This window comes from Seriola aureovittata, chromosome 17 (genome assembly GCF_021018895.1).
Source record: "Seriola aureovittata isolate HTS-2021-v1 ecotype China chromosome 17, ASM2101889v1, whole genome shotgun sequence".
NCBI lineage: Eukaryota > Metazoa > Chordata > Actinopteri > Carangiformes > Carangidae > Seriola > Seriola aureovittata.
This window is the reverse complement of record NC_079380.1, coordinates 22,202,439-22,220,066: the sequence shown is the minus strand read 5'-3', so window position 1 is coordinate 22,220,066 and position 17,628 is coordinate 22,202,439. Positions and strand designations below refer to the sequence as shown.

Below are 17,628 nucleotides of genomic sequence, written 5' to 3'. Positions count from 1 at the left end.
TATGGCCTTATTTCTGCTGGTACATGTAAGTAAATCATAACAATTTATATACCACATTCAAGTCTATCAAAAGCAACATAAAAGGTTATTCTTTGTTGTTGATGATATAAATGATTAAAGGTCTGTACACTTAAGTATTGAATAAGTTCATTAATCAATTAGTCAACTGACTGGTTTGATTAGCTTACGCTTTAGATTATTCTTTAAGCAAAAATGCCAAAGATTTGCTGGTCCTCGATTCTTAAAAGTAAAAGATTTCCTTGTTTTCTTTTCCCTTTCTTTCTTTTCTATTTCTTATATATGAAACAGTTGTTTGAATAAAAGGTTTTTATATACAGTCTATGAATAAAACTATTTTTTTTTGAAGAGGGTTCTTTGGTTTTGGGAACTTGATGGGAATTTTTTCACTAAATATCTGCCTCTTCTTTTTTTTTTTTTAATATCAAACGATCGGTCTTTATTAATCTACAAAGTAGATCAGTAATAAAAAATAATTAAATGCAGACCAGGTATTTAATAATTAGTGGTTTTCAAGGGTAGGCTATATGCATACAAATACTACACGCTGGAAATAATGATATAATACTGGAAATTGTATGCTCGTCACACCTCGGCCCCTATTAAGTTTAATTTATTATCTCTATTACAAGTATTTCATGTATTTTCCACATTCAAATATACGCGCAGCAGAATGATAATCCTCGCTGTCTCCTCTACAATACTGTGTGTTTAACTCCCATCCCCCACGCCGGTTCTCGCTCTTTCATTCCTCCCTGAAACGCGGAGCCTCACTGGGCATGCGGGAAGTGAGTGAAGCGGTGGATGGGGGCGCTACAGAGTCGTACAGGCCGGTCCCTGCGATACAATCTGCCGAGAGAGGGGGGTGAAGGAAAAAAACCAACTGGGTAGGTCGGTCTTTGTTTCTGGCTAGGAGGAAAAAAACCAGGAGACGTTTGCAACCGGTGAGGACTCAAACATCACCTTTCGCCGCTTGTGTAAGTGAAGTGTGATTTTGTTACCGGGCGAGGGGAGATTTGTCTGTGTTTCACGCTGCTGTTCGAGGATTAGTGAGCTTTTTACGAGGTGGTTTTTGTTTGAGAGAAAGACGAGACCCGACATTACAGTGCCGCTGCTGTGGCGCGACAGTGTGCAATGAATGAAAATTGTTTTTGGAAATGTACTTAGAGCGGTGCACTGAGCCAAGGGTACGGGAGGCGCGTTGGATCAATCAGCTCCAGCGATGTGGGATGCTCTTACCGGCGCATCTGGATAAACATCTCTCCAAACAACACATTTTTCTGCCTAATTGGCCTGGGAGAGCATGGCCGGCTAGGCTAACTCAACTAGCTCGTTAGCATGCTAGCTACCGTCCGCAGCCAGCTTATGTTGTTGTAGGCTTTTTACCGAACAGGGTAGTCTTGAGTCGGGCTGGTGTTTTTTGTAGTTTTACCTCAAATTTTGAGTCAATTTACGGCTCAGTCAGGTGTCCGGTGAATACCAGCAAACTTGTGTTACTTTGTGAGAATCGGGAGGTTGAAATGTTGTGTTTTAACGGACATAATGTAACGTAAACTATAAAACCCGGCTAGGCCTGGCTAACGCTAGCTAAGGCAGGAATGCTAATAATAGCTAACCCAACTGTTAATTTGTTTGTAAATGTAAACACTGTAAGAAAAGAAAAACACTGGACTCACAAAAAAGTTTCTACCTCGGTCAGCTGGTCTCTCATCGATCTTCAAACTCGTTTGTCTGTGTATCAGCGCGGGCTGTAACTCGGTCAGGTTAGCTTCGTCTATAAACGTTTTTATTTGATATAGTTTTGACCCATGTAGTGACAGTTAACGCGACCTCTTGGCGACCCGCTGTGTGTATGGAGTTTATATCCAGTAGAAAACCGTTACAACCCTTTAGGGACTGACTTGATGTTTACAAGACAGATATGTGGTATCGGTGTTGATAATAGTCTTGTTGTTTCTGAAACTGACCATCTGCCACAGTCTGAACTGACAAATGCTTCAACATTTAAAAGGACAACTCACCCCTACAACGACATATTATTAACAGTTTCCTCTTATGCGTCCATCAGTTGAGATGTGATTAGTTGTGGTTCAGAGGTGTTGGTCGTAGTCCACACTGGTATTTGGTGTATGTGGTGAATACTGTATTTTTAAAAACACACACACACACAACAGCAGCAGCATCACTTTCCTAGAGTAATCATTCAACATGCAATGTGATCCACCGACCTCCAATGAGAGTTACACCACCAGCTGTATGAACTGTTGGGCTGCACAATAAGGGGGAAATGATTTGATTAATCTTTAACAGTTTTGAATAAGAGGGAATCGTTTTAATTAGTTATCAAGCAAAAAGGCAGAGCGACTTATCTCTCCATTCAAATGTGTGGATTCGCTTCTCGACTCATTGTAAATTATATATGTTTGATTTTTGGACTATTGGTCGGACAAAACATGCAATTTGAAGGTGCCATGATTTTTGAGAAATTGGAGTAAGCCTTCTGATGTTTTATATACAAAACGATTAGTCAAAAACTGATGCACGGATAAATCAGGGATGAAAAGCGTAGCTATATTTTGAAACAGATGCAGCAGTTGAGTTTTTTCAGCTGTATTTAGCTGCTTTGAGCGTCACACAGTAAGTCTCAATGTGCTCATTGTAGTAAGCTCCGGCTGGTAGATCCAGGCCTCAGCAGATCACATCCAATCTCGTCTGGTGAATTTGTGCTTAAGGAATCATGCCATGAGTCAACACATCTTACTTATCTTAAAATAACACACTCATCTTAATATAATCACATTTGATCAAGCTGCTTAGATCTAGATCTAAGATATGGACTCGCACTAATGGTTTTAAAGAGAATTTATAAACACATACATTTTGATAATTTCCTAAATTCCTGTTGTCATCTCACTTCGCAGGGTCCTTGCTGCTGCCACACATTCCCAGTTTCCCCTGAGAGATGTCCACTCCGGACCCCCCGATGGGAGGGACACCTCGGCCTGGACCCTCCCCAGGCCCAGGGCCATCTCCAGGAGGCATGATGGGCCCAAGCCCGGGTCCCTCACCGGGCTCAGCCCACAGCATGATGGGGCCCAGCCCAGGACCTCCCGGATCTGGACACCCCCACCCTCCACAGGGACCCTCAGGATATCCTCAGGACAACATGCACCAGATGCACAAAGTACTAGATTCTTATTTCCTTGTTTACCCTGCCTCTGTTAATTTATGAACTGGCTAACATCAGTAATGGTGCATGTTTTTTTTTTTATTGTGATAATGCTGAAACAACTAACTTTTCACCTGTTTGCTAATTATTTTGTAACTATGGTAACTTATTGACAGTCTTAATCTGAATGTCGCCTTCAGAGTTGACATCTGTTATAGTGCAGTTTACACATTACGACTGTACAGAAAATGTAATTGTTGGTTTGGGTCAAATGAAACAAGCTTTGTTTTATTCCTGACTATTCACCAGCCCATGGAAGCCATGCATGAGAAGGGAATGCCTGATGACCCTCGCTATGGACAGATGAAGGGCATGGGCATGAGACCAGGGGGGCACAGTGGTATGGGACCCCCTCCGAGCCCCATGGACCAACATTCCCAAGGTAAGAAATCCCACAGCATTGTATTTTATATAGCCTGTGTTGTAAGTTGTCACTAGAGAGATGAAACATGAGTTAATACTGTACATTCTCGTGTAAACATTGCTGTTAGGTTGCCAGTTTGAACCCTCAGATGAAAGAAGGTGTGTATATACATATCAACACACAATGGGTTAAGAGAGAATGAAATTAAAGATCTTCTTTTTGTCCCAGATAATCTCCATACAGGATGAACCAATATTTTATTTTTTATTTTTTTTACATAGACATAGTGTGTGAGAAACAAGTTCAGTGTGGGTGTGTGTGTGGGAACTCATCCATCCGGTTTCTCTTCTTATGTTGCTGCCTGTACGGCACCGTGAGCAAACAGCAGTGGGCAGGGTGACAGGAGGGGGCGGGGCTGAGGGGTTTTCCCTCTCAGACGACAACAACAAAAGACAGTCAGACAGTCAGTTAGCAAAAGAGGAGAGGAGGAGAGAGAGAGACAAGAAATGACGCAACAGCAGTTGACTTATAGATAATGAATCAGCTTGTTATTTAGTGTCATAGTCGGTGTCCTAAATATCATTGTGGGTAAATCTGATGTAGGTGTTAAAACCCCATTTACACCCATTTTTTTGCATAACGTTCACACATCGCTTCTGTGTTCCCCAGGTTACCCCTCGCCATTGGGTGGGTCGGAGCATGCCCCCAGCCCTGTCCCAGCCAATGGCCCTCCCTCTGGGCCCATGATGCCCGGAGGACCCTCTGGCCCTGGGGCTGGCCCTATGGAGGGCAGTGGTGACCCTACTCAGGGCATGGGTCAACCAAACCGTGGCGGTCCCCAGGGTCCAGGTGGACCAGGTGGCGCAGTAGCTGGACCTGGTGGTGCAGGTGGACCCACTCCTTTCAACCAGAACCAGCTGCACCAACTCAGGGCCCAGATTATGGCTTACAAGATGCTGGCACGTAGTCAGCCCCTACCAGAGCACCTGCAGATGGCTGTGCAGGGGAAGAGGCCCATGCCAGGGATGCAGCAGCAGCCGATGCCTAACATGCCGCCCTCTACAGGACCCGGAGGTGGGCCGGGGGCTGGGCCGGGACCAGCGCAGGCCAACTACAACAGACCACACGGTGAGTTAAGGAAGGCCGTCAGGACGCCTGTTTACTTTGGTAATCTGTTTCTCAACAAAATTATATTCAATCATATTTGTAACATAAGCGTTAAACAATGAAAGCAGATTATTTGATAGCTCAACAGAGACCCCTGGTGGCTGAACGTGATTTTCTTTGTCTTCAGCTGTCCGAACATTTACTAATTACAGGAAGAATGATACAATTTTTAATTTTAATACATGACATTAATGTTTCAGGCATGGTAGGCCCCAACATGGCTCCTCCTGGACCTGCAGGAGTCCCCCCAGGTATGCAAGGCCAGCCTACCAATGGACCCCCTAAATCATGGCCTGAAGGTAACCTTGGTCTTTAGGCGCACTTCAGTCAGCGGTGTGTCTTTTGATGTGCACGTGCAGCAAAACTGACCTCTCCTAAATTCATGTCTGCTAGGACCAATGGTGAACGCTGCTGCTCCATCCAACCCTCCCCAGAAGCTGATTCCACCTCAACCCACTGGCAGACCCTCCCCTGCTCCTCCCTCCGTGCCCCCTGCTGCCTCCCCAGTAATGCCCCCTCAGACACAGTCCCCGGGACAGCCTGCCCAGCCTCCACCCATGATGCTACACCAGAAGCAGAACCGCATTACCCCCATCCAGAAACCCCGCGGGCTGGACCCAGTGGAGATCCTCCAGGAGAGAGAGTACAGGTGAGTCGGAGCGGGAGGTAGTGTTGAATTGTACATGTTCCCTTATTTGGACGAACCTGTGTTATGTTAGTATTTCATTTATTTATTTGTTTGAGTGCTTATGTTTTAAAGGTTACATATATATACAGCTCCACAGGAAAACACATAACAAACAATATTTATTTTTATTTTTTAATTTAAAGCCATGAAGTCTGATCTTTCGTAATTAGATGTCTGATCCCTCTTCTTACTTTTGATCCATGTACCAGCCCCTGAATCCAAAAGATATTGTTGGCTTATTGTTAGACATGAATTTGAGACAGATGAATGGAAGCAGTTGAACTAGTTCTACCAGTTAAATACACAACAGCTCTGTGTGACAACCCGCTGCAGGGAATGATGCTAGTAATGAATCATAGAGGTCAAAGACTGAACCCTGTTGCTGTTTTACTTCCTAAGAAAGACAACATGTCATTGTTAGATTTATATATACTTCTTCCACCGCCATAAATCAAATTCTTGATCAGCTAGAAGGGGAGAAAAATGAAAACGAAAAATGCTTTTGAGTTTTTTTGTCATTATTAAAATTTTCCCCTGCATATATTTTTCAGGCTGCAGGCCCGTATCGCTCACCGCATCCAGGAGCTGGAGAACCTGCCTGGCTCTCTGGCCGGTGACCTGCGCACCAAGGCCACCATCGAGCTCAAGGCCCTGAGGCTGCTCAACTTCCAGAGACAGGTAGGAATGTCCTGTCTCCAACGTGGCTGTTACACTGGCATGTCGTCGTGTCCTCCAAGTGAAATATATAATAATATGTTGACTTTTTTGTGTGTGTGTGTGTGTGTGTGTCTGCAGCTGCGTCAGGAGGTGGTGGTCTGCATGCGGCGCGACACCGCTTTGGAAACAGCCCTCAACGCTAAGGCCTACAAGCGCAGCAAGCGTCAGTCTCTACGTGAGGCCCGCATCACAGAGAAGCTTGAGAAACAGCAGAAGATCGAACAGGAGCGGAAACGTCGTCAGAAACACCAGGTACACGGCGGGGAAAGGAGTGACGGGGGTAAAAGGGGGTTTATAGCAGCAGTTATTTCTTGATGAACAGCATGATCTGTTTTTGTTCTGACTTTGGTTTGTTAGTCCCAAAAACAAAACACATCTACTCATGACAGGAAAACAAATGGTGATTATTTTTGTGAGCAGAGGGAAACATGACAACACAACTTTAAGGAGGAGAAAATACCTTTTATTAAAAAGAGCATTGCTTCAGTTCCCCTCGTTCGCTGGCTTCAGTAACAGTGGTGTATTTGTGCGTTCTTCTGTTGATAGGAATACCTCAACAGCATCCTGCAGCACGCCAAGGACTTTAAGGAGTACCACCGCTCCATCACAGCGAAGATCCAGAAGGCCACCAAAGCTGTCGCCACCTATCACGCCAACACCGAGCGCGAGCAGAAGAAAGAGAATGAGCGCATTGAAAAGGAGAGAATGCGGAGGCTGATGGTGAGACCCGGATCTATTAAGTCTGTATTTGCTGTCAGGCGGACGCTTTCAGGAATATCTGGAAGTGGAAACGTTTGTGGTTGTTTATTAGTCCAGCACCGGTATCTGAGCTCTCTGTGAATCTTCCTCCAGGCTGAAGATGAAGAAGGTTATCGTAAACTCATCGACCAGAAGAAAGACAAGCGTCTGGCCTACCTGCTGCAGCAGACGGACGAATACGTGGCCAACCTCACTGAGCTGGTGCGCGCCCACAAAGCTGCACAAGCTCTCAAAGAGAAGAAAAAGAAGAAGAAAAAGAAGGTAAATGTTGGCAGCAGGCATTCGTATGGTGTCTGTTTGTACATTTAAATTGCTTCTTCTTTTTTTTTTTTACTTGTAATTAAAAAATGTTCATGCCTCCAGAAGCCAGAGACTGCAGAAGGTGGTGCTCCTGCTCTGGGACCTGATGGAGAGGTGAATCTAAATAGAAGAAAACCTCCATTCATCACGTATTTGAATAAGAGGTCATGAATTATAATGTTAATGTGCAGCAGTTACAGTATTATTAATGTTTGTTTTGGGGTTTTTTTTTTTTTTTTCCCCTCATTTCCTCCCACAGCCTTTAGATGAGACCAGTCAAATGAGTGACCTGCCAGTGAAGGTCATCCATGTGGACAGCGGAAAGATCCTGACTGGGGTTGAAGCACCTAAGGCTGGCCAGCTGGAGGCCTGGCTCGAAATGAACCCAGGGTGAGCGTCACGTCTGCCTTTTTATGACGTTTACAAGGGAGATAATCACATTGTTTGTTGTAGAAACTGACACTTCATCCCCAGTAAAGTCCTTTTTGTTTTAAAGCTGTCACGCCCACGAGGTGCGGTGGGGATTCAGTGATTTTTAGATTCTAATAATAATGCTGGAAGCGCAGAGAGTTAAATGAATGAACAGGAAAGACAGAGCTGTTATCTCTCTGGAAATGTCTCTAACTTTTATGGAAAACATTTTGTTCCTCTGCAGATATGAAGTAGCGCCACGTTCAGACAGTGAAGACAGTGGCTCAGAGGAAGAGGAGGAGGACGAGGTATCGTAACACAGTGAACTCTGCATCAAAGCAAAAATGCTCAGTTGTAATTTTCTTGCCAAGTTTTCTAACCTCTCCTTTTTGTTTTTGTTCTTTTTGTGTGTTTGTCAGGACGAAGACGATGAGCATCCTCAACACTCTTCAGCTCCATCAGAGGAGAAGAAGAAGATTCCTGACCCTGACAGCGAAGACGTGTCTGAAGTGGACGTCCGGCACATCATCGAGTAAGATGCAGCCACTGGGTTTTTGGTGTTGTTCGCCACAATGTCGTCTTTGTTGGCAATAAAAGAGTATAAAGTATAAAAATGACAGTTAGTTCATGATGAATGTTTTACCTTTTATGTTTTCTCTCTGTGTCTTAGTTGATTTTATTTTGCTGTTTTTCATCCACACACAATGTCTCACTATGTTTTATCTGTCCCCTCCACCAGACACGCCAAGCAGGACGTAGACGATGAGTACGGTAATGCGAGTTTCAACCGAGGCCTGCAGTCCTACTACGCTGTGGCTCACGCTGTCACCGAGAAGGTGGACAAACAGTCCTCGCTGCTGGTCAACGGGCAGCTCAAGCAATACCAGGTACGCAGACCAAACCTGCCCGAACCAAGGAGTTAAACTTTGTTCATGGAGTCTCTTCTGAAGCTAACCGTGACTCTTCTCTGCTCAGATCAAAGGTCTGGAGTGGCTGGTGTCACTTTACAACAACAACTTGAATGGTATCCTGGCAGATGAGATGGGTCTAGGAAAAACCATCCAGACCATCGCCCTCATCACTTACCTCATGGAGTACAAGCGCCTCAACGGGCCCTTCCTCATCATCGTACCTCTCTCGTGAGTCCTAACACACATAAGTTCTAATAAGGGAAGGTGTATGGACTGTGTTTTATGATTGTATGTTGAGTGGAGTAGAAACGTTTCTGTTTATTTTTGTTTCCAGAACTCTATCAAACTGGGTCTACGAGTTTGATAAGTGGGCGCCATCTGTCGTGAAGGTCTCCTACAAGGTCGGTGGCACCTACTATTCTCTGTTACTTTTTGTCATGAAAAAAAAAAGGTTTAAACCCCAAGTTGTTTTTGCTGTTGAAAATAAATGGAAAGCTGCTCTGTTCACTTCCAGGGGTCTCCAGCTGCTCGTCGTTCATTCGTTCCCATCCTGCGCAGCGGCAAGTTCAACGTGCTGCTCACCACATACGAGTACATTATCAAAGATAAACAAGTGCTTGCAAAGGTAAGGAAGCATCCTCAGGTTATTTACAGAACATATTCATTCACGTAGCCTCTCTCTCAGTCATGACCTGTCTCTTTCTAATGTCTAAATGTACTATACTTCCTCCCAAAGCTGCGTTGGAAGTACATGATTGTGGACGAGGGCCATCGTATGAAGAACCACCACTGTAAGCTGACCCAGGTCTTGAACACGCACTACTTGGCCCCACGGCGTCTGCTGCTCACAGGCACCCCGCTGCAGAACAAGCTACCTGAGCTCTGGGCCCTGCTCAACTTCCTCCTGCCCACCATCTTCAAGAGCTGCAGCACCTTCGAACAGTGGTTCAACGCCCCCTTCGCCATGACCGGAGAGAAGGTGATAAATACAGCCGAGTTGCCAAACAAAATTATTTTTGCATTCTGAATACATCCTCCTCATCCTCTGCATTTTATTTCTTTTTTTTTAACTCAAGGTTGACCTGAACGAAGAAGAGACCATCCTGATCATTCGACGTTTACACAAGGTGCTCCGACCTTTCTTGCTGCGCCGACTCAAGAAGGAAGTGGAGGCCCAGCTGCCCGAGAAGGTCAGACTACTTTCAGATTCATTTACAGCCCTGAATGATGAACAAGTGGATACTGGACATTGTTACGTTCTTTCACTGTTTTGGTCAAACTTGTATTTGTTTTTTCATTATATTACTATTAACATGTATTTAGCCACACAGTTTCTATTTTAGCTGTTTTTCATTACATTTAACTATTTCAACGTTTTATCCTTTATTTTAAGCTCATTATTTCAACTTTTTTTTTTATTATATTTTAACTTTTTAAGCAAACTGTTTTAACAGTTTATCTGGTTGAAATTAGCTATTTCAGCCAGTCATGTTAATTTTAGCTTCACTTAGCGCTTGCTAACTGGTTTTCTCACGCGCTCTCAATCGCAACATGCCGTGACGATTGACTCAAATGTTTTTATATGTATGTTAACTATTTCAACCCTTTAGTCAAACAGTCACAGCCATTTTTCATTACTTTTAGTTAACTAGTTCAACCTTTGATCTACTTCTTCAGCTTCTCTGCTCACATGCTAAAAAAATGTCACAGATCCACGATCGCAACACAAATGTTTTTTCTTTAATCAAACAGTGTAATATATAACATGTATGTAATTCGGTGGTTTTCCTAAGTCTTTTCCTTGCTGTTGTTTTGTAGGTGGAGTATGTGATAAAGTGCGACATGTCGGCCCTGCAGAGGGTTTTGTACAGACACATGCAGGCCAAGGGAGTCCTGCTCACAGATGGGTCAGAAAAAGACAAGAAGGTGAGAAGCTGAAGAGAAAGTCTTTAAATATAATTGGTGGAAACTTATTGTGTAGACATGAAGTCTAACACAAGGAATGTTATATCGAAGCTCAAAAATAACTTAATGTGTATTTTTCTACTGTGTTTTTTTTTTCCTTCTTTCTAAATCCTCCAGGGTAAAGGAGGCACGAAGACCCTGATGAACACTATCATGCAACTGAGGAAGATTTGCAACCACCCCTACATGTTCCAGCACATTGAGGTACAAGAAAGACTCTTATACTGAACACACACATGTGAATGCACCATTCAGAGCAAAATGAATGAACTTTAATTTCTGCTTGTTTTTTATTTTTATTTTACAGGAGTCGTTCTCTGAGCATCTCGGTTATTCTGGTGGAATAGTGAGTGGGTACGTAAAGCTTGAAATTGTGTGTGCGTGTGTTTGTACAGCTCGTGTGTGTGTGTGTGTGTGTGTGTGGTGTAGGTGTGAGGATACGTTGCATGCTGGCTCAGTCTTGCTCATATTCTCGCTCTGCCTCTCCAGCCCTGACCTGTACCGCTCCTCTGGGAAGTTTGAGCTGCTGGATCGTATCCTGCCCAAGCTGAGGGCCACCAACCACAAAGTGCTGCTCTTCTGTCAAATGACCTCACTCATGACCATCATGGAGGACTACTTCGCGTACCGCAACTTCAAGTACTTACGTCTGGATGGTGAGACACCTCTGACCAAGGCTGATATTTTAGCTATCTGTCATCGCTACTCTCCTAAAAAAAAATTCACCAGCAATTTTCTGCACAATTTCACAACATAAATAGAAACTCCCATGTTTTTTCTCTAATCTTTTCCCCTCTCATAGGAACCACCAAGGCAGAGGACCGTGGCATGCTGCTGAAGACATTCAATGATCCAGCCTCTGAGTACTTTGTGTTCCTGCTCAGTACCAGGGCAGGAGGCCTGGGCCTCAACCTGCAGTCTGCTGACACTGTCATCATCTTTGACAGCGACTGGAACCCACATCAGGTATTCACATGCAAATATGTGCTGGCAGCAACACAGGCCTCAGTTATAATAAAATATAATCAACAACACCGGACCTGGATTTTCGGGGGGGGTTATCAGAGGCAAATGAACTCACAGTAGTTTCCATAGTCACCACACACACACACACACGATCCCTCCGCCTAAACTAATCATGTGTTTGCCCTCCTACAGGACTTGCAGGCCCAGGACAGAGCCCATCGTATCGGTCAGCAGAACGAAGTGCGCGTGCTCCGCCTGTGCACCGTCAACAGTGTGGAGGAGAAGATCCTGGCAGCGGCCAAGTACAAACTGAACGTGGACCAGAAAGTCATCCAGGCCGGCATGTTCGACCAGAAGTCCTCAGGCTATGAGCGCCGGGCCTTCTTACAGGCCATTCTGGAGCACGAGGAGCAGGATGAGGTCGGGGCTCGAGGAGGCTGCCGCTCTAGGGGGGCGTGGGTGGGTGTGATCTGAACCTGTTCCAACATCGCCCACCCACCCACATCCGCCTGTGCGCTGCCCCACCTCTTCATTCTGTCCTTTTTTTCTCCTCCTCTTTCTCTTTTTCCTTACTTCCCTGTTTTCTCAGGATTTGTGAGCTTTCATCAATCCAGACTTCTCCTTTTCTCCCTTATGTATTTCTGCTTCTGCACAAACCTTTGATGGTTAATATGACACTTTATCTCTCTACACTATTATAAAGCTTTTCCCTTTTATTCCTCTTTCTTTTCCCTTTTCTACTGATACATTTAGTTTTTTTTTTTGTTTTTTTTTTTGTTTTTTTTTAAGGTTTAAACATATTTCTACTGATGACTGATACAACATGCAAAGCTGTAGTGTAAAGCTGCCGACACCTACACGTGATATGTAAATGGCTACATGAGGTCAAGAGTAATATACACTTGTTTTCCTTTGTGTAAATGACATTAGTTCAGAGACTTGGCTCTGAGGCACCACATTAATCTGCCGTTAGCCTCTTCTCACTCGCTCTGTCTCGCTCTTTCGCAGGAGGAGGACGAGGTGCCCGACGACGAGACTGTCAATCAGATGATTGCCAGAAGTGAAGAGGAGTTTGAGCAGTTCATGGTGAGTCCCAGTTTTATTGCAGTGACTAGATCATTTGTAATTTTAGCGTCTGAATCCGCTGACTTCCTGATGTATTCTCTCTCTTCTTCTTTTTCTTTTTTTATTCCAGCGCATGGATCTAGACAGACGCCGCGAGGAAGCCCGCAACCCTAAGAGGAAACCTCGTCTGATGGAGGAGGACGATATGCCAAGCTGGATTTTGAAAGACGACGCTGAGGTTGAGAGGCTAACCTGCGAGGAGGAGGAGGAGAAGATGTTTGGCAGAGGATCCCGCCAACGGAAGGAGGTGGACTACAGCGACTCGCTCACTGAGAAACAGTGGCTGAAGGTGGGATGTTACCACGAATGTAATTTATCATCTGAGAGAGGGCGACATTGTTTTAGTCTTCGGTAACTGTCGATATTAATCTGATTTCTCATCACCACAGGCCATAGAAGAGGGTAACCTGGAGGACATTGAGGAGGAAGTGCGCCACAAAAAGACCACCAGAAAGCGCAAGAGAGACCGCGACCACGACGGCGGCCCGGCCACACCCAGCTCGAGCAGTGGTCGAGGGCGAGACAAGGACGAGGAGGTGAAGAAAGCCAAGAAACGCGGCCGCCCGCCTGCTGAGAAACTCTCTCCCAACCCGCCGTCCCTCACCAAGAAGATGAAGAAGATCGTCGACGCCGTCATCAAATACAAGGACGGGTGAGAACGTTACTGCCGTTAGCAGAAATGACCAGAAATGATATATCTGACGCCATCTTTAATCTACTGAGTGGTAATTTAACAGCATTGACTCACAGTGATGCATACTAAGACCGCAGCTTCCCTCCCTCTGTAGCAATGGCCGACAGCTGAGTGAAGTCTTCATCCAGCTGCCCTCTCGCAAGGAGCTGCCCGAGTACTACGAGCTCATCCGCAAACCCGTGGACTTCAGAAAGATCAAGGTGCGTTGAAGAGAGAGAGACGACTTTCCGTTTGTTCACCTTACTTATTATCTGCTGTGTGTTTCACTGCCGCTTCCTGTCGCCTTCCCCAGGAGCGGATCCGCAGCCATAAGTACCGCAGCCTGAACGACCTGGAGAAGGACGTGATGCTGCTGTGTCAAAACGCCCAGACTTTCAACCTGGAGGGGTCTCTGGTGAGTTCAGCCAGGAAGCGCACACGTCACAACTGTTGACTATAGTTGGATTCATCTTAAATTCACCGAAACCTACAGGAAGTCAGAGTGAGGCAGCGTCTTGTTTGAGGCAAAGCTTTTATAATCTCTCTTAACGCTCTAGATCTACGAGGACTCCATTGTGCTGCAGTCCGTCTTCACCAGCGTGAGGCAGAAGATCGAGAAGGACGACGAGAGCGAAGGAGAGGACAGTGAGGAAGAGGAGGAGGAGGTGGACGAAGGCTCTGAGTCTGAATGTGAGTAATCAGAAACACGGTGGTGGTGGTGATGATGAGGCTCCTACAGAGGAAAGGTCACTGAAATGTTCACGGTCTTTGTTTTTCCCCATCAGCTCGTTCGGTGAAAGTGAAGATCAAGCTGAGCCGGAAAGAAAAGGGGGATCGTGGAGGAAAAGGACAACGGCGGAGGGGCCGCGGCGCCCGGGCTAAACCTGTGGTGAGCGACGACGACAGTGAAGAGGAACAGGAAGAGGTGAGAGGAGACGTTCGCTTTTCTGCTGCAGTAATTCAGTGTCGATAAATGATTCATGGATTCAGACGAGAGTCAAAACAAAACAAGAAAACGTCTGACGTCACTCTAAGACTTTAGAATGACATTTTCACTGTTCTGACATAATAAATTAAAACTAATTAAACTAAATTATCCAACTGTAACTGGCATTTCTGAATATTTTATCGACCAAACAATTAATTGAGAAAATAACTTCATCCATGTTAGAAGATAGCGGTTTAGTCGCTGCCCTCATTGGTTCTTTCCCTCCGGTGAAGGTGATGACGATTCATCTTCATTAAGTCCAGATTCATCTTGACTGTGTTCACGATCTCTCTTGAATAACAAAAGTAAATCTGCGTTTGTGTGTTTTCAGGAGCGTTCGGCCAGTGGCAGCGAGGAGGACTGAAGTGAACCACTCCTGATTGGACCAACGGCCCACTGAGCCCCTTACTGGACTTTATATATTTTACTTAGATACAGCAGGGAGACAGTCAGTGGAAAAGGCCTAGTTTTACCTAGATGAGCTGATTTTTAGTGAGACAATTGTATTCTCATTAAAGTTATACCATTAATTAAAAACCAATAAAAAAAAAAAAAACTAAAATATTAAAGATATGAACCATCCACTTCCATATTTAAACCATTTCTCCCAGTATGAGTAGTAGTGTCTCTTTGCCTTTTTGATTTCTCCTGTAAGTGGAAAATTGACAGAGTCTGAATTATAGACTGATCGTGGGCCATTAAGACAGCAAACTGTTTTTTTTTTTTTTTTGTTTGTTTTTTTTTTAAAATGGTATTAATTTTGTCGTCTTTTACTTTGAGACAAAACGTACATGTGAACCAGGAGTCACTGCCCCACCCCCCCACCCCACCCCCCACCCCACCCCACCCTCACAAAGTCCCTTTTTTTTGAATGCATGTCGTGCGTGTCTGTGGAAATGCACCTGGATGTGTCTTCGCTATTATCTCTGTGTTTAATTTAAGACTACAAGCGGGATCACGGTACATCCCACCCTGCAGCCCCTCCCCCTCAGGTTGTGTATGTAAAAGGGGGAGGGAAGGATAGGACCATTTTCTCGTGTCGGTGTCACTGGATTCCAAAAAGTACAATAAAGGCATCTCATAATTAATCCGCTCTCTCCACGTGTTGTGTCTCCATCATGCACCCGGACACGGTCACTAACTGCACCCATCACGTGCGGACACTAGGTGGCCCACTGACAACAGGAAGCTGCACACTTCCCCCGCTACACTGCCCCCCTCCAGTCATTGTGATGTAGCTGCAACATGGTTGAAGTTCCAGCCATTTATTCCCCTGATGTGTGTCAGAGCTATTCAGATATTTAATGTGATCCAAAGTGCATCCGAACACTGATGGTAGACCACGATGACTGGACGCCACATGAGTCAGTGGTAAACACAGAAATCTGCTGCATTTGCAAGAAACAAATAATTTCAACTTTGCAAAACGGTGAAAAACAACATTTTTCAGAGTTGGATGAAGAGTCTGTAAAAACACTGATTCCTCACTGGGCTTCTGATCTTCCTCGTTGACCCTGACACGCCCACATCCTGCCTTTCCTTACAAGATTTTTTTCTTTATCGCCGAGGGTCACATGCCCCAACACCTACACAAACACGAGGGGTTATATCTGCCATGAATCTGCTGTGGGCTGAGCTTCGGAGGGAAAACCCACCCCACGCCCCCCCCCCCCCCGCAGACACATTTTGCGGTGTGAGTGTGTGTTTGTACAGTTGTGGTTGCCATTATTGCTTGACCCATAAATGTTTTATATTTAGATCCTAGACTCACGTGTATCTGAACTAAATCTAACCTAGATACTAAAAAAAAAAAAAAAACATTTCTCTCCTTTTATCGTTTCAGCCTCTTTCAACACAGCATCAGTCTTATCTTCTTTTCCAGGACCAAGGTCATGGATAGATGGATAGATGGATACTTTATTCACCCCCTAGGGGAAATTCATGTGTCCATTAGCTCATTGTTGCTAATAAATAAACAATAATAATTAAATGAGTCCACTTCCTTTGGCTGAGGTGTTGTATAGCCTGGTGGCAGTGGGAACAGAGGATCTCCTGAACCTCTCTGTTCTGCAGAGCAGTGAGATGAGAAAGAGAGATGACTGCAAATATAACATTTCCCAAAGAAAGAGGTTGTTTGCTGAGCTACACTCCCTCTCCACGAGCCACAATGACGGGCGGGCAATCCAGAAATGTGTCCCCGCGCTGACCGGCCGGTGATGGATAGCAGAAAATTCTGTCTCAAATATTTTTTAAAGCCAGACATCTTTTTCTTTCTTTGTCCTGTGATGATTCTGCTGCAGGAGCGAGACTCCCTCACTCCCACAAAGACAAGAAAAACAAGTTCTCCCTGTCTTGCCGTTCGGTGTTTGGTGGACAAAAGCCAAAAACGGGCTTAACTGCATCTGAAGGAACCTGATTCGACCTTCAGTGGAAGACGGAGACAGTTTATCTGCCGCAGCCAACGCAGTGTTTTGTCAGGAGCATGAGCAGGGCTGTGGAGGAATACTGGAAGAACCAGAAAGTGTTTACATAGGCCGAGGAGGGGAGGTTGACATTGTGCATAATGAAAGAGAGAAACCCAGTGAGTTATAGTGATGGGGGGGGTGTTGTGCTGTCTGCAGAATAAAAGAAAGTTAACCTCACCTGCACTCCAGTTTCTCCTGATGCAGTTTGACCTAACTGTTCAATCAGCAATTCATAACAGGAGGAGGAGGAGGAGGAGGAGGAGGAGGACACGGGGGCTCACAGTGATCAGAGAACATCTCATCGGGAAGTCAGAGGTCGACTCTGACACAGTTTAGAAAACTTTTTCGTGCCCAAAGGACCCAGTTCTAAATAGAGGCCTGAAAATAGCTTGTCAGATCTTATTAAATGCCCGATGTACGGCGGGGGGTGAGAGGTGGGCGGGTTCACGCTCTGAAGATGTGTCGTGTTCACTGCAGGACTTTGGTGTTGAATCAACTGTTCGGATGTGAAGAATTATTCTAATGGATTAGGCATTCTCATTATAATTTGATCAGTGTTTCTTTCTCGTGTGCTGAGAAATGTGACGTCAGTGTAACTGAGGGGAAATGAGGCGCTTTTATAGGAGGATATTTGTGTGCAACAGTGGTGGAAAGTTACTCAGTACATATGATCTGTAGAAGTGAATCATATTTTATAACCTGATCATATGTTTCTCTATAATGTGGAGGAGCAGAAATATGAAGTAACAGAAAGTGGAAATAGCACGTATCTTATAGTATATATACTTATAGTATAAAGTATTATTAGTATTATTTGTACTTTAGTCACTAGTTACTTTTTTTTTTTTACATAAAAATCATGTCATAACCTTTTGAAATACA

General features: G+C 44.7%; 1 protein-coding gene across 5 annotated transcripts; it reads left to right on the top strand.

The window, feature by feature from the left end:
* Positions 1-837: 837 nt before the first annotated feature.
* Positions 838-15,369, top strand: smarca4a (SWI/SNF related, matrix associated, actin dependent regulator of chromatin, subfamily a, member 4a). Of its 5 annotated transcripts, none has more exons than XM_056401271.1 (34): positions 838-995; positions 2,940-3,202; positions 3,497-3,629; positions 4,281-4,739; positions 4,979-5,077; positions 5,172-5,427; positions 6,018-6,144; positions 6,262-6,435; positions 6,730-6,903; positions 7,036-7,203; positions 7,309-7,356; positions 7,502-7,632; positions 7,898-7,961; positions 8,073-8,185; positions 8,393-8,540; positions 8,629-8,792; positions 8,899-8,965; positions 9,079-9,189; positions 9,301-9,543; positions 9,641-9,754; positions 10,383-10,490; positions 10,647-10,733; positions 10,837-10,883; positions 11,019-11,185; positions 11,332-11,495; positions 11,688-11,954; positions 12,504-12,581; positions 12,691-12,909; positions 13,010-13,272; positions 13,409-13,514; positions 13,607-13,708; positions 13,851-13,983; positions 14,079-14,218; positions 14,613-15,369. In XM_056401271.1, the coding sequence occupies exons 2-34, from the start codon at positions 2,981-2,983 to the stop codon at positions 14,643-14,645; spliced, it is 4,929 nt and encodes a 1,642-aa protein (XP_056257246.1). In that variant the 5' UTR covers positions 838-995; positions 2,940-2,980; the 3' UTR covers positions 14,646-15,369. The 5 variants fall into 5 exon arrangements, with proteins under 5 accessions (XP_056257246.1, XP_056257247.1, XP_056257243.1 ...); XM_056401272.1 differs by having other exon boundaries at positions 7,306-7,356; positions 11,688-11,915; XM_056401268.1 differs by having other exon boundaries at positions 7,306-7,356.
* Positions 15,370-17,628: the final 2,259 nt, after the last annotated feature.